Source organism: Cokeromyces recurvatus (genome assembly GCF_025118155.1).
Source record: "Cokeromyces recurvatus strain NRRL 2243 chromosome Unknown BX663scaffold_23, whole genome shotgun sequence".
NCBI classification, from domain to species: Eukaryota; Fungi; Mucoromycota; class Mucoromycetes; order Mucorales; family Mucoraceae; genus Cokeromyces; species Cokeromyces recurvatus.
The window spans coordinates 297,603-313,203 of NW_026251409.1; the positions used below are offsets into that span (position 1 = coordinate 297,603).

The 15,601-nt window shown below is 29.2% G+C and overlaps 7 protein-coding genes across 7 annotated transcripts; 3 read left to right on the forward strand and 4 right to left on the reverse strand.

The window, feature by feature from the left end:
- Positions 1-369: 369 nt before the first annotated feature.
- BX663DRAFT_563121 (ankyrin repeat-containing domain protein) lies at positions 370-3,304 on the forward strand. Its single transcript, XM_051531995.1, has 3 exons — positions 370-579; positions 697-2,334; positions 2,412-3,304. Exons 2-3 carry the CDS (start codon positions 756-758, stop codon positions 3,248-3,250), a joined length of 2,418 nt encoding a protein of 805 aa, XP_051380467.1. The 5' UTR covers positions 370-579; positions 697-755; the 3' UTR covers positions 3,251-3,304.
- BX663DRAFT_517800 (uncharacterized protein) lies at positions 3,297-4,747 on the reverse strand. The gene is made up of 4 exons (XM_051528769.1): positions 4,623-4,747; positions 4,346-4,549; positions 4,101-4,262; positions 3,297-4,002 (listed from the first exon to the last, which is right to left on the reverse strand). Exons 1-4 carry the CDS (start codon positions 4,701-4,703, stop codon positions 3,433-3,435), a joined length of 1,017 nt encoding a protein of 338 aa, XP_051380468.1. The 5' UTR covers positions 4,704-4,747; the 3' UTR covers positions 3,297-3,432.
- Positions 4,748-6,074: 1,327 nt separating this feature from the next.
- On the reverse strand, positions 6,075-7,662 carry BX663DRAFT_532368 (uncharacterized protein; the record flags this gene model as incomplete). Its single annotated transcript, XM_051530454.1, has 4 exons — positions 6,075-6,401; positions 6,430-6,634; positions 6,701-6,886; positions 7,067-7,662. 4 exons carry the CDS (start codon positions 7,660-7,662, stop codon positions 6,075-6,077), a joined length of 1,314 nt encoding a protein of 437 aa, XP_051380469.1.
- A 1,315-nt stretch (positions 7,663-8,977) lies between these two features.
- On the reverse strand, positions 8,978-10,831 carry BX663DRAFT_544930 (uncharacterized protein; the record flags this gene model as incomplete). The annotated part of the gene is made up of 4 exons (XM_051530913.1): positions 10,620-10,831; positions 10,108-10,422; positions 9,511-9,747; positions 8,978-9,012 (listed from the first exon to the last, which is right to left on the reverse strand). The coding sequence occupies exons 1-4, from the start codon at positions 10,657-10,659 to the stop codon at positions 8,978-8,980; spliced, it is 627 nt and encodes a 208-aa protein (XP_051380470.1). The 5' UTR covers positions 10,660-10,831.
- Positions 10,832-11,414: 583 nt separating this feature from the next.
- BX663DRAFT_517811 (uncharacterized protein) lies at positions 11,415-12,750 on the forward strand. The gene is made up of 3 exons (XM_051528770.1): positions 11,415-11,787; positions 11,908-12,084; positions 12,177-12,750. Exons 1-3 carry the CDS (start codon positions 11,563-11,565, stop codon positions 12,255-12,257), a joined length of 483 nt encoding a protein of 160 aa, XP_051380471.1. The 5' UTR covers positions 11,415-11,562; the 3' UTR covers positions 12,258-12,750.
- Positions 11,992-12,908, forward strand: BX663DRAFT_158370 (uncharacterized protein). The gene is made up of 2 exons (XM_051521631.1): positions 11,992-12,084; positions 12,177-12,908. The coding sequence occupies exon 2, from the start codon at positions 12,389-12,391 to the stop codon at positions 12,869-12,871; it is 483 nt and encodes a 160-aa protein (XP_051380472.1). The 5' UTR covers positions 11,992-12,084; positions 12,177-12,388; the 3' UTR covers positions 12,872-12,908.
- BX663DRAFT_517813 (major facilitator superfamily domain-containing protein) lies at positions 12,818-14,966 on the reverse strand. Its single transcript, XM_051528771.1, has 7 exons — positions 14,793-14,966; positions 14,663-14,718; positions 14,259-14,588; positions 14,109-14,180; positions 13,777-14,012; positions 13,541-13,677; positions 12,818-13,453 (listed from the first exon to the last, which is right to left on the reverse strand). The coding sequence occupies exons 1-7, from the start codon at positions 14,803-14,805 to the stop codon at positions 12,945-12,947; spliced, it is 1,353 nt and encodes a 450-aa protein (XP_051380473.1). The 5' UTR covers positions 14,806-14,966; the 3' UTR covers positions 12,818-12,944.
- Positions 14,967-15,601: the final 635 nt, after the last annotated feature.

A 15,601-nucleotide genomic window follows, 5' to 3' on the forward strand; every position in this document is an offset into this window, starting at 1 on the left:
CGCAAATAAAGAACATAAAGAAGCTATAATATCATTTAATCAAAACGAATATAAAAACAACTGTCTGGAAAGGCAATTAGTTATTATTACTGTTAAGAGAGAAATAGATTCATTCATTTATATGAAATGTGATATATAGGCTTCTATATTAGTTTAGCAGTAAAAAGTCTATTTTTTTTTTTTTTTTTTTTTTAATTGGAGCAGCTAATCATAGAATAGACGCCAACAATAGCAGCAACATTATTTATTTTTAAATTCCGTATATGATTGGAAGAAAGACTAAGTTTATTGAAAAGTTTTTTTTTTTTTTTTTTTATTCTTTCTTTCTTTCTTTCTTTTCATAATCCTTTTATTCACATCAATTAAAAAAAAAAAAAAAAGAAAAGAAAAGAAAAAGAAAGTTTATTAATTTATATGAATTAACATCAATACTTCTTTTCCTTTTATAAAAAGATTTAAACTTTTATTTTATTCTAATTTATACTTTTTTTTTATTTCAAATTACTTTGCATTGTGCGGTTTATAAACTATATTTTTAAAATAGATAAATAAGCATACAGATACACATTTAATAAAAAGGTATACTATATTTAATATTTATGTAAGCAAGCAAGCTATTTGGATTTATATATACATGTAAATGTTTGCATTTTCAATTAACAATCATCGCTAACATTCTTTTTACTTTATTTTCAGCTTCTTTTATATACAATACAACTGCATTTCAACAACAACAAATAAAAAGAAGAAATAAAATGACACATGATAACGATAATAAAGTAAATAAATCAAAAGGAAGAAGTTCATATCAAGACCCTAATAAAACAGATAAAGCAGGAAGAACAAAAATATTTCCTGCTGCGAGTTCAGGAAATTTAGATAAAGTAAAAGAATTAATTGAACGTGGTGCAGATGTGAATCATAGAGATAATGCTGGTTGGACTCCAATTCATGTAGCTGCACTTAAGGGTCAATATGAAATAACAAAATATTTAATTCAATCTGGTGCTAAAGTAAATGTACGTGGCTTTGAAGATGATACTCCTTTACATGATGCTTGTTCATATGAACACACGGATTGCGTTCAATTATTAGTTGATGCAGGCGCTGATGTTTACGCATTAAATACGGACAAGAAAAGACCTATTGATCTTTGTGAAGATCAAGCTTGTATCGATATTTTAAAGAAACGTATGAACCAATTGGATTGTCTTGCTGCAAGAGATACAGAGGGGAAAACATCTCTACATCGTGCTTGTGTTCAAGGTTCAATTCATGATGTATCATCATTATTAAACGGTGGTATAGATACAAACGCAATTGATAATCTAAATAGAACTGCTTTACACTATGCTACTCAATACAATTATCTGGATATTGTTCAACTTTTAATACAACGTGGAGCAGATATTAATAGTAGTGACGATAAAGGACTTACTGTACTTCATATAGCATGTCAAAATGGGCATGACGATATCGTACAATATTTAATAAGTAATGGAGCTGATGTTCATGCTGTAAATAAGAATGGTCAAAGTTCTTATGATGTTACAAATTCTGTCAGTATTCGACAAATGATTACAGCGTATATTGATAAAGAACGTCGACTAAGGGCGACAACAGAAGCTATTGACGAAATAACATTTGTGTCAAATACAAAAAAACGTAGAACAATTAATCTCTCAGATAATTCAAGTACAAATTCAATACAAGATCACTCTTGTCTTTCACGTGAAGAAAGAAAGATTCAAGCCATTATGAAAACCTTTGAAAAAGCAGAAAAAAGAAATCGAGCAAGAAGACAAAGAAAAGAAGAAAATAAGAACGCAAAAGCATCTGTAAATAGCACAAAGAAACGTAAATTATCAACATCAAGGGAATGTTCTGTTGAAGTAGATCAAGATCAAAAGAAAAATGGAAATATAGATTTTACTAAATTAGACCCGCATAAAAAGGATACAAGTGGCCGAACACATCTTCATCGATGGTCTATTCGAGGAAATGTGCAAGCTGTTGAATCTTTATTAAAAGCAGGAGCTAATCCATGTGAAAAAGATAATGCAGGCTACACACCATTACATGAAGCTGCTCTTCGTGGAAAGACAGGAGTAGTAAAACTTTTATTAGAAAACAAGGCTGATGTAAACTGTAAAGGCGCAGAATTAGATACTCCTCTTCATGATGCAACTGAAAATGGTTTTCCTGAAATAGTTCGCTTACTTTTAAAATATGGTGCTGATAGCTCTGTAAAGAATATAAAAGGATTAACACCTCTCCAAATTGCAATTGAAGAAGAAAATACAGAAATTGAAGCAATTTTGAAACAACATAAAGGTAGAGAGAATCACATGTAAATTTATATTGATATTTATTAAACAAAAAAAAAATATGTATATACATGTATATACTAGTAGATGTACAATCAAAGAAGCCAAAATTAGTATTAGCTAATCCGAGATTTACATTTAATTCAAATGAAGCTTTACAATCACCTACATCACCTTTCAGAGAATTTGATATGAGTAGCGCCAAGGCGCATGCAAGACAATTATCTGGACAGCATTTACCAAAGAAGAGTTTCATACCCTATCTTGTTAAAACAGAAATACCTCCAGATGGACCACATACACCTATACCTACACCACCACCAGAAAGATGGCAACAAAAGATAATCAAAAGAGAAGAAGATGATATCAGATTATATAATAATCAAACTGAGGTGTTATACCCTTCTATTCATTGTGCATCACGATATCTTCCTCTTTATACTACTCAACTATTAAATGATCACCCAAACAGCAGTCATTTCTTTGTTGTTGATTTACAAATTAGTTTATTACTAGGCATTACAACACATCAACTAATAAAACGATATCCTCATTTACAGAGACGACCGATATTAAGTAAGGAAAAAGAAAGACTATGGTCACCCTTATCTTCTATGATTTGTTCTCAGTATGATCAAAAACATGATTCATCTTGGTCTGAATTCAAAGAAAATGAAAAACAAAGATTTTTGAATACAGATATTTATTTTGTTCGTCTTGATCAAGTTGTATCTATGATTAAAGATGATTACAGTCATTTAAGTGAAAGTTTGATCACTATCACCCTAGATATTGGATACACGTCACCACTTTCAACTATTCGTAACAGCGCTAAGGATTTGGATAATGAAAAAAAGAAGCAGCAAACTGTCAAATTACCACCCAAATTCGCCATGAAGATGCGAAAATGTGGATTACTTTGAAAAAAATATATAAATAAATATATCCCCTCTCTCTTTTTTTTTTTTCTTTTTTTTCTTTATATATGTTTATATGTGTGTATATATATATATTATATACATATTTATAATAAAAGATAAGTTTCTTTTAAATATATAAATATGATATACGTTTTTTTCTACAAAGAGTGTATCTTTATTGAGTTTTAGAACTTGAAAACATGATCTTGAGAGTAGCCTAATTCTTTAAGGATACCACCAAGTGGACCTTGAGTCATCTTTATCTTTGAACCTGCAATTGAGTTAACCATCGGAGGAGGACCACAGACGAAGATAATGGAATCTTCCTCGTCAGGACTGGGCAAATGAGTCTTAACGACTTCCTTAGTCACATAGCCAGTGATACCCTTCCAATTCTCGGATGCTTTATCAAGGGCATATACCACCTTAAATCGATCAGGATTTTCTTTAGCGATCTTATCCAATTCATCCTTTAATAGGATATCATCTTCAGTTTGATTTGCAAAGATCAACGTAACCTTCGTCTCCTTATCGGTTGAGTTGACATCAAAGACACTACGGATAATTTGAAGCATAGGCGTAATACCTGTACCACCTGCAATCATACCCACTTTCTTCTTGGGCATTTTCTCCCAATCGTATTTGATCATAGGTCCCTTAAAGTCAAGACTATCTCCAGGCTTTAAATCATGAATAATTGGTGTTAATTTACCATCATCGTATTTCTTGATAATAAAATCAACATGTCCATTTCCCTAAATAAAAAAAATAAAATAAAATAAAATAAAAAATAATAATTAAGATCTAAAATACAGGGGGAGAAAAAAAAAAAAAAGGAGATGTTATATGTTACTTCAGCAACAGGAGTATAAGGTCGAATAATAGGTTTTAACCCTCCATCTTTATGATATTTGGCAATAACACAAGAAGCTACAGGAAGTTTACCGTCTTTACCTTCAGGAACAGCAAAACGTAAAAGTTTTGTATTATGACTGAGAGATATAGTTTCGATCAACTAAGAGTAATAATAATAATAATAATAAAAAGGACGTTAGTAAGTTAGACAAGTGTGCGTATTCCCCTTTATTTCATATTAACCTTGAGTGAAACAAATGTAGTAGGGTCAAAGGCAGTTGTCTTTGCTCTTTCTTTCATGGGGAGAACCTTAGTCTGGCATACATTATACATGATACCTCCTACTATGCCTGCACCCATGAAGGTAGCTAATAAAATTTTACTACCTTTAGATTTCTTTGGTTGAACTTGGCTCGAAAATTGACGGATACTACCTAATGTTTGTCTCTATATATATATTTTGTTCCATGTTATAAATACACTTTTATTTTAAAATATGTCTATAGTATTTATTTTGTACCTGAAGCATATGATAAGTAGTAGACTTTTGTTGTAAAGCTGTACGAAAAACACTGGTCATAGTAGGTGTAGTAAAAAGCATATTACTATTATTATTATTAAAAAAAAAATAAAATAAAAAAAAAAAGTTAAATAAAAATAAATAAACTTTACTTGAATAAACAAAAGTTGGAGAATATTTATGCTATCCACGAATGATGTCACAATCTGTAAAAAAAAAAAAAAAAAAAAAAAAGTATATATTTGTATATATTAAAATATAAATATTCATATAAGCTTACGGAAAATAAAATACAGAAAGTAATAGTAGTTTATAGCATCAATTGTTCTCTATTTTACTTGTTAGATATTGAAAAGCATTTTAGGTTTACTATTGGTAATTAAAAGAGAGATAAATAAAATTGAGCCATTTACTCTAATATTATTCACAACTGTAGAGAACACCCTTGGCACGGCTAAATTATGTTTGTTTCCGTTTATCTTTATGATTGTGAAAATAATAATAATAATCAACTACTTTCTCTCTCTTCATTACAAGTTGTTTTTTTTTTCCCTCAAATCTTTCAAGATATTTTTCAATAATATACAAATATAACTAAATTTAATGTTTGGTTAAGAATATGATAATTGTTTTGAGCGTAAAAGAATAGGGAAGAGGAAACAGAAAAGATAAGCCTGTGAAAACTCGGTAAAGTTTATTGAAGAAAAAAATAATACAAAAATTGCACCAGAAGAAAATAATATGGAAAAATGACAAGGGCTATTTATATGTTTTGCAAGGTAAGTGATATTAATAGCAGTGTAATTTAGATAAATGAATACTGCTATAACAAAGCCTTTAAGCACAAATTTTGTCTTCAAACAATTCTGCTTGTAATTAGATATATTTTTATCTTTATTCTCCCTGAGCTGTCACTGTTACTAAAAATATACCCAATTATTATTTCTGAGGTAAGCAACGCGTTAATATTAATTCACAGTGAATATTCCCGCCATAACAACACCAAGTGTTTATATGCTACTATTATTATTATCATCCTCTAAGATGTTATTACATAACAATATTTAATATTATAGATGTATATATAATATGTATGACTTATATAACTAATTATGTAATTGAATATAACAGTCATAAACCTATTGAATTCTTCTTATTATATAATACAAAGTATATAATCATTTCTTTAAAACTGAGTGTAGAATGAATATTATGTTGTGAAGTTCAATATATTAGCTTTATGTGAATAACATCTTTATTATGTAATAAATGATGGTTTATTTCTCTTAACTTAGTTATAAAGACGACTACAATCATAACAGTGTTGCTCAAGTTATGAGAAGAAATACCATTGGTGCCAGTACAGGGAACATGGTAAGGCGATTTATTTACTCTTATCTTTAAAAAAAAAAAAAAAAGCTGATATTTACATTAAATATCATAACGAAAAAATTATAAATCCTTTTTAACTTTGTTAATGATAGTGTCATGTTGACTTTGAATCTCTCTTTTCAAACCAGATGTCATGATTTTAAGTGCAATGTCTTTTGCAACTGTTTCATCATAAAGTGAGAGGAGAAAGCAAGGTGTTTTGATCTGTATAGAGCCAAGAATATGAATTAAAGATCCTATATGACTATCATTTTTAATCTTTTTCAAAACATCAGACATCTCGGCGAAGTTTGTTGGTGTTGTACTGACAGCTTTCATCTTTGTTTTGAAGAAAGGTAAGCGGATCACGAGTGACCAAAGGGCTTCCAAATCATCGTCTTTTATCGCCTTTTGGAGACAAAATTAGATGAAGAACAACAGAGTTAAAATGATGATTATTGAGTTTCCTAAACTTCTGACTAGCATGATCCATTAGCTCAACAGGTGAAATAGGGTAAAAGCCTTTTGCAAAAGATCGTGCACAATAAAATCCCCATAGTTGACGAGAGTGACATTTTACATATTTATTCAATAGACGCGTGGTAGAAATGTACTCTGAAGCAAGAGCAGGTATTTTGATACTTGTGGTAGTGTCTTCATCTAGTTTGAACTTGTCCATTGAAGATCCTAAAAATGGGGTAATTGACCCATGCCTGTGAATATATCCACCAACAACCAATAACTCGTAATGTCCAGCAAATATTGAAATTTCCATAAACTGTTTATCTGTGTATGTTTTGCGAGATACCTTGGCTGTGGTTACTCGGTCAATTCTGTTCAAGGAATGAGCACAATCGTCATAATACCTGTGATTATGGTAGAACACATCAAAGCTATTGACTAATAATGAAAACCCATTAAAGTTAATGATACAGTTTAGGAATTGTTGGATTTGAGAAGATGCTTCATCAAAACCTCAAGTAAAGAATATCGAAACATTTATAGTATCTGTGTATATAGTGATATGGCTGATGGTGGCGAAGGGTTTTTCTACATTGTTGTTTGCGCTTGACGGGCTTGAATCTGTCATCTGTAGAATGTGCTCTAATAGAAACTTCTGTCTTAGTCGTATATCTTTGGGAACTCGCAGCATAATGAAGTCATCTTTAGAACGTTTCCTCTTAATGAGTTTCGATCCACTCTGCTTCATTTTGTACTCTTCGTATTCTTTATGGTATGTCTTGATAAGCATGTAAATAATATCGTTCATCTCGAATCTACAGGGACTAAGTATATCCAAAGTCATTCCTTTCTTTAAAACTGTGCTACATATCTTTTTGATTGTTGTCAAGTCGTTCAAGTTATTAAAATTGATACCAACGACAAAGCAGTTTGTAAGAGAATTTATGATATGGTCAAAGACAGCCTCCTTCGTGGAAATATTACAGTCAATGTGTACTACCTTTGCCATTGTTGAAGGAACTGTGAACTTTTCAAAATCGAAATCAGTGTTAATGTGGAAGGGGATGTTGATTGCCTGTTTCTGTCCAATGTAGTTGAATTGATGACAAACTAATAATAATAACATGACATCGTTCCAACTGAATGTATGATGAAACAGACCTGCGATAAAATCATCGACCAAGATAAAATCTGGTGGACCATCCATTTTAATATGAAAGAAGAGTGTTAAAAGCAGCCTTACTATAAAATACGTGGGCTTATAACCATCATTTCCGTTACGCTTTTAAATCAATAATTTTAGGTATTTACGCGTTTACAAGTTCTATGCACCATAAATTCGCACTATGACAAAGCCTGGACTCTTACATCTCCTTAAAATCAATTTATAAACAATCAGCCACCTTGCACTGCAAAAAATTTGTCCGTTGTACGTATGGAGTACTATACGTCGTACCCACGTACTGCATATATGGTGTACGGTACGTCGTATGTGTGTACGCCGTATAGTACTCCATACATACAACGTATAGCTTTTTATATTTGATTGGCTATTTCTTTGAAAACAATGAAGCATCATTGGTATTTTGCAGAATAAATAACGTTTATTTATGTTTAATCTTTATTAGTTATTGGCTTATAAAATACATTTAATACATATTAGGCTTTTATTATTGCCTTGTTTATTGGACGTTATTTAAAAATAAACATATAGTTTGTTTACATAAAATGTGGTTTTATTTACATTTAGAATAGTAATAATAATAATAATAATAATAATAATAATAATAATAATAATAATAATGGAAATATATAGCAAATGAATTGTTGCAAAAAATAAATTGCTTTTGAAATAATAAAAAAGGATATTTCTTGCAATTAGAAAATACGATTGCACTTACCTTTGCATCTTTAAAAAGAGATAGTACAATTACGCAGTAAATAGATACAAATAAATAAGAGAAAAAGACAGAGATAATAATGATAGGGGCCTAGGAAGCTAAATTACAGCAGTTAAACAGAAGAAAACAAACAATCTATAATAAACAAAATTGATTAGTTAGTAAATAAAAAAATAAAAAAGAATATTGGTATTCAAAAGAATAAAATGCGTACCGAAAACAAAAAAAAGGGGATTTTCAAAAAGGACAAAAGCTATTTGAAAAAAAAAAAAAAAAAAAAAAAAGTAAAAAGTCCTAAAAGAAGAGAATAAAAGGTAAGGTTGATATATTTTATATTAGACAAAGAAAGTATACTTTTGGAATCAATAGATTAGATAAATGTTATGTTTTATTTTACCTTTTTATATACATTTATTTACCTGTTTAAAACGTGTTTGATTAAAGATAATAGACAAGTCAGTATACGTGTTAATATGAACAATAGTTATTATCTTACCTTTAACATATCACTGAAAAATGCTCTTATAAAAAGTAGAAAAAGCTACTACCAACATAAACAAGACTCTTTTGCTAAGAAAGAAAAAAAAAACTGGTCAGTATAAATTCGTTAATAAGGATATTCTAAATCTTTATACTACCTTGAATATAATAAATATCTATAGAAAATAAAATAATAGTAAGTAAATAAGTATTAATCTAAAATAAAAGAAAAAAATTATAAAAGAAAAAACGATAAAAGAAAAGAAATAACAATAGTAATTTTCTTAACTTTCTCTATGATCATATAATTTTCTATAGATCCATTTTCGAAAAAAAAAAAAAGTATTTTTTTCTGTAATTTCACAATGCAAATAGTGTGATTACCTCCCCCCCCCTTTTTTTTTTCTCTCCCTGTAAAAAAAAACACGGCCAAAATAGCTGTAAATTTAAACATTAAAAAAAATAATGAATATTAGCAATAGAAATATCGTTTTTTTTTTTTGATATATTTATTCTATGATAGTATATTAAACATAATATATTTTTTATTTGGAAGTTTTATATTAAAAGTTAGTAGAAATAAACAATTTAAGCAGTGATAGGAGCATTATCCATTACAATGTAAAACCCTTTCATTCTTGGATCCTTATCCATTTCGTTCGTAGTTTTTTCACCATCTTGCTTGAGTATCTTCACTAATTGGCTTTCCTCTTGGGTTGTTCTCAACTCCATTTGAAGAACACCTCCCGGAAATATTGCTCCAATCACTGAATGTATTTTGCTATTACTTGATCCGTTACCTTCTAAATATGGTTCTTCACCAACAACTTTTGTCCAAATTGCAGGTGGTGACAAGTTTATACTGAATCCAGATTCATTTACAAAAACACAGTTTGAAAGGTATTCCATATCTGTTTTATCCCATTTTGTAGTTCATTCGTATCTTGCTTTAATGGTATCTGGATGATTTCTTTTGTTCGGCTGAGGCGATGTTTTTCTAAAAGTAAATCTGCATTCTTGTTTTACAAAATTTCTAACCGTTGTTTCTTTCACTACTAAGCTTTGAAAACTGTTTGTCAAATTATCCATAATTTCGCTGATTACTGCCCTACGGTTATTATCTAAATAGCTTATAATATGTTCTTTATGGACTTCATTCAAAATTACTTTGTTCTTTTTGTCCATATTTGTCAATTTTTGATAAAAATTCCAATCTGGCTCTTTTTTTTTTAATCGTGCTGGCCAAGTTTGACCTGTATTTTCATTTATACCTGCACGTCTGGATGCAATGACAGTTTTAACAAGTTTGATTTTCAAATAATATAAAAATAAGACTTTTTGTTCGATTGTGTACTTGGTATATTTTCCTTTAACCTTGACATCCCTTTGATGATCAACTTTGTCTTGAATTCCTTTTATTTGATCTTGAAGATCCTTTTCTACTTTTTTTTTTCTTTCTTCTTCTTTTTCACGATCATTTTCATATTCCTTATATGTTGTGAAATTAGTTAATGTTTGTAAATAATACGAATTAACTTCTTCCATTGGTACATCCTCATTCTCATCAACTAACTTTCCCTTTCCATCTTCATATTAAAATCGTGCATGCTGTGTCATTTTGTGTTATATTTTTTTTTTTAAAAAAAAAGTAACCTCTTTTATATCAGAGCAGTATTACCGCATTCAGAATAAGGCAGTACTTTTGATTGGTTGACAATCACTCATTGCCTGAAAACAAAATTATAAGTAGATTGCCAAACTCATTTTATAAGATGAAACTTACAGTAAGCTGTTAAGTACATCACTGTATCCATTGATTCCATTTTAACTGCGTCTTTTCAAGTAAAACGACTCTTTATTTTTTTTTGAAAAACAAAAAAAAAAAAAGTGAATTGATGGATTAAAAATCGTAAACTGGTTGCTCAAAATCGTGAACTGAGTTTTCAAAAATCGTGAATTGAATTTTCAAAAATTGTGAATTAACGCTGCGACTACTATACTTTCTTTGGGGCTCATAAATAAAAAAATTAATATCCTATATTGTCCAATAAAAGGCAAGCGTAGTATCTACAAAAGAATGAATAGTGTCTGAATTCCAAGTAATAAAATCTAATCTATTTTTCTTAACAAAAGCTACCTTTCAAATCATTTCTTAATCTTTATATATCGTTATCTTTTGTCTCAAGATTATTATTCTAAAACCCTCTTAAAAGTTTTAGTTTTCATCTTGATCTTTATCTTGTCTTCAATCTTAATATATAAAAAAATAATAATAATAATAATAATAGTATTAACAAATATCTATAAAAGGAAATTTGGTTAGTTTAAACCTTCATCACCAGCTGTGTAAATTGAACAAATTCTATTCAGTAGTATGCTTCACACATTAATTAAAAAAAAAAATTATATATGAATAAATATAAACACTTTAATCTCCGTCATAATTGTTTGATACGTCATCAAAACTTATCCAATGAGGACCTTTTATTTGAAATAAATTTTTTTTTGGGTAATTTTCGCACAGAAAAAATGTTTTCCTTTTTATATTCCTCCCCCCTTTTTTTTTTTTCGCCCTTCCTTTTTTTTTTTTTATTCTATTTTATATTTTTTCCATTCTTTACCTTGTTAAGTTTTAGAAGTGCTGAATTTGGCAACTCCCTGTATTGGAAATATTTTTTTTTTAGGAAAGAACTTTTATTTTTTTTAAATAAACATATATCAAAAAAATGAACCCAGACTTAGCAGAAAGTCAAAGACTTCAGCAACAAAAACAACAACAGCAATCAACCGAACCACATATTGAAGATCCAAGCATTTCTGGTGGTGAAGATTCGGATAATGATAAACCTGCTCGACGTTCTGGAAGAAGAAAGATTAAGATTGAATACATTGAAGATAAAAATAGAAGACATATTACGTTCTCAAAGAGAAAAGCTGGTATTATGAAAAAGGTAAATTATTATAAAAATATAGGCTGTCAAAGAACTATAATAATACCTATTTATTTATTATTTATTATTTATTTATTTATTTATGTATTTATTTATTTATTTTAATAAAAATCCATTTAGGCTTATGAATTAAGCACCTTGACAGGGACACAGGTTCTTTTGCTTGTTGTTTCTGAAACAGGTCTTGTATACACCTTTACAACTGTCAAGTTACAACCCATTGTTACAAAACCAGAAGGGAAGAACTTAATTCAAGCGTGTTTGAATGCTCCTGATCCTGTGTCTAATGAACAATCCGTAAGTTAATTTTCTCTTTTTTTTTTTAAAATAAAATAAAATAAAATAAAGCCAAAAAAAAAAGCTAAATTACTCCTCTTTTTTATTTCAAGAATGGAGACGCGTCTTATGGTAATGCCTCACCACAAGTTGAAGATAAAAAATCAATTTATGAAGATATAAAGGTAAGATAAATAAATAAATAAATAAATACAGATAAAATAATCAAGTTATTTTATTTTCCTTCTTTCTTTGATATTATAGACTGAGCAACCTACATCTAATCAATTGGCATCACAACAACAGGCACAAACACAGCCTACTAATGCACCTAGTGGTTATACTGGAGGTAATGGATCAAACGGCGGTTATCAGCCACAACCACCTTATACTCAACCACAACCAGGAAATAATGCCACTAATGCATATAATGGTCATCCCGGCTATATCAATGCACATAATCAAAATAGTCCCTATCAACCAGCGCCTTCACAAAATGCTTATGGTCAAATGCCTCCACCTGCTTTTTATAGTAACCAACAGCCTCATTATATGCAACAACAACAACAACAGCAACAGCAACAACAACCTCAAGGCTATTGGCAACAACAGCAACCACAGCAACAGCCTGGCGGTCTTCCTTTACCAAAACAAGACCAATCACCTATTATGGATAACAAGTCAAATATTAAAAAGTAATGAATTAAAGAAAGAGAGAGAGAGAAAGAGAGATAATATTATGTGCGTTGATTCCCTTTTATATCCTTCATATTTCTGTTTATATATGTGTGTGTGTGTGTATGTATGAATATATAATACGTATACATATATAAATTAAGAAAAAAAAATAAAAATAAAAATAAAATAAAAAATAAAAATATTTAAACAAATATAAATCTAAAAAATAAAATCCAGCTTGTCATGACCAAAGCAATATAAATGCCTGCATAAAGATAATTGATCTTTAACTTGCGATTCATCAAGAATCGTTTACCACCATTGTTAATATGACTAGGCTTCTTACATGCATCCAGGACATTTTCATACATCTTTTTATCCAAGATAAAGAGAATAATGCCAGACAAGATAGACAAACCAGCAATAAAGATAAAGAAGATCATAACACCTTTGTAACCCTTATTAGAATCATGATCTTGTAAGAGACCCGTCATGATATCAAAAAGGGACGCGCCAATATTTGTACCTGATTTAACCAGACCCATACCTGTGCCTACTAAGGAAAGAGGAAGGATGATAGGAATAGAGGACACTAAAGAGACAGGGCCTAAAGCTAAACTAATACTAAAGCTAATCATGCCTAAAATAGGATGCAAATTTGTATATTCAAGTAATAAAATTGACATCAAGAATGTCAGGCCACTCCCAATCACTAATAAATAAATAAAAAAAGGGAGAGAGGAGGAGGGAATATGATTAATATGTAATGCAATGCAATGCGTATTTTCAACAACTTTACTTAACCAAGTACGTTTGCCATATTTGTCGACAAAGAATCCCAAGAATGGCATTATAAAGATTGGTAATACTTGAGATACACTAGCAACTGCAGCGGCCTTATCATCTTCATAACCAAATCGGAATTTAACTAATTCACTGGAAAAAATAATAATAATAATAATAATAATAATAATAATAATAAAGAATGAGTAGTTTTTTTTTTTAAAAAAAAAAAAAAAAAATTCTTATTTTTACCTATTAATGTGAAGAAAACAGCCCCATGCACCACCTAATAAAAATTCCATAGAAGCAATTAACCAGTAAGAATGAGGCAAGTACATAAGCTTAGACCAACTAAATGATCGCTTGCGTTTAACAATGGTGTGTTGTACTTGACAATGTTTTTGTTGATTTTTTGTAGTTACATTTTTTAATAAAATAATATAGATAAGATTCACAAATAATGAAAATACACACAACATAGCAGAGAGCTGATTATAAAAAATATAAATATGTACAAGTGTATAATATGAATAAAATATTGATGACTAAGAATATTGATATATATTTATGTATGATATAATTACCCAAAAACCATAACCGTACCAGCCTGTCCATTTAGCAATAGGTACGACTGTCGCTTGAGCTAAAAAAGAAGACTATTATATTTATAAAAAAAAAAAAAAAATTATCAAATGATTGGAGTACAAAAAATAATAATAATACAATAATATTACCAGTCTGCTGATAGTTAACATAAATGCAATTACAGCTGCAAGACTACGACCCTGGAACCACTGGCTAAGAATGGTTTCTTGAACGATAACTACTGTACCACTGCCGATACCATATAGAATACGTCCCAATATCATCATATATAAATTCGTAGTAGAGGTTGAAATAGCTACTAGAATATTACCAAATGTAATCAAAATGGTAGTTAAAATAGAACCTGGAATCGTTCCAAATGCATCAATAAAGATACCACCAATCAATGGTAGAATCGTATTCACGATAGATACACTAGATTGAATTAATCCATACTGAGAATTACTAATACCAAATTCCTATAAAATAGATATGTGGTGAGAATTAATGTCATCTTTATCCTACTATAATAATCTATTCTCTATCAATTTACTTTCTTAATTGTGGATTTCATGGCACCTAATGTATGAGCAGCAAAATGGCTGCCCACTTTTTTTTTTTTTTTTTTTTAATTATATATAATAGTTAAACGTATAGATTTTATATATACACATTTTATTTACTTGCTAAAAACATGGCACATAATAAAGCAATTATTTTATATTTCCAAGGCTGATTTGATAGTTGACAAATTGGGTCATCATTAGGTATATCTAAATTTATATTTGAACTTGTTTTATCTGTATTGATATTATTTCTACAACATCCTTCTTTTGAACAACAATTAGCTGTAGAAGATGAAGAAGATAAAAGAGGTGTTACTTCATCTGTAACTTGATTCGATATTCCTTTTTCTTTATTATTGATGACCATTGATAATTAAAACAAGAAAAAAAAAACAGAAAAAAAAAAAAAAGGAATGAATGAAAAAACAAAACAAAAAAAAAGGATTATTAATTATTATATCTTCGTTGTTGTAGTTAAAAAAAAAAATAATCTGATCTCAGCTTTGTATAAAAAGATCTGATAAAATATAATCCGCAAAATAAAAAAATAAAAAATATTTATCAGATAATAATAAAAATTAGAATTGTATTGAATACAAGTTAAAAAGCATAAAACATACATTTAATATGATAAAAATACGTGCCTTTTTTTTTTATTTATTGTTTTATTTTTTTCGAGGTTGAATTCTTTTCTCTATAAGTATTTATAAATTAAAGTTTCCTTTTAGTATTTCTATCTACAAAAAAAAAAAGGGTACGATGTGTATTTAGAGTTTCACAAAGATAAAACAAATTTAAAAAAAAAAAAAAAAAAAAGTACCGAGTTCATTATGTTTATATGAACATGTAGGCAATGATGGTAATAAAAGAGGACATTCATCTTATCATCGGTCACAGGGAAAAGGAGGATTAATTGCGGAGATTAT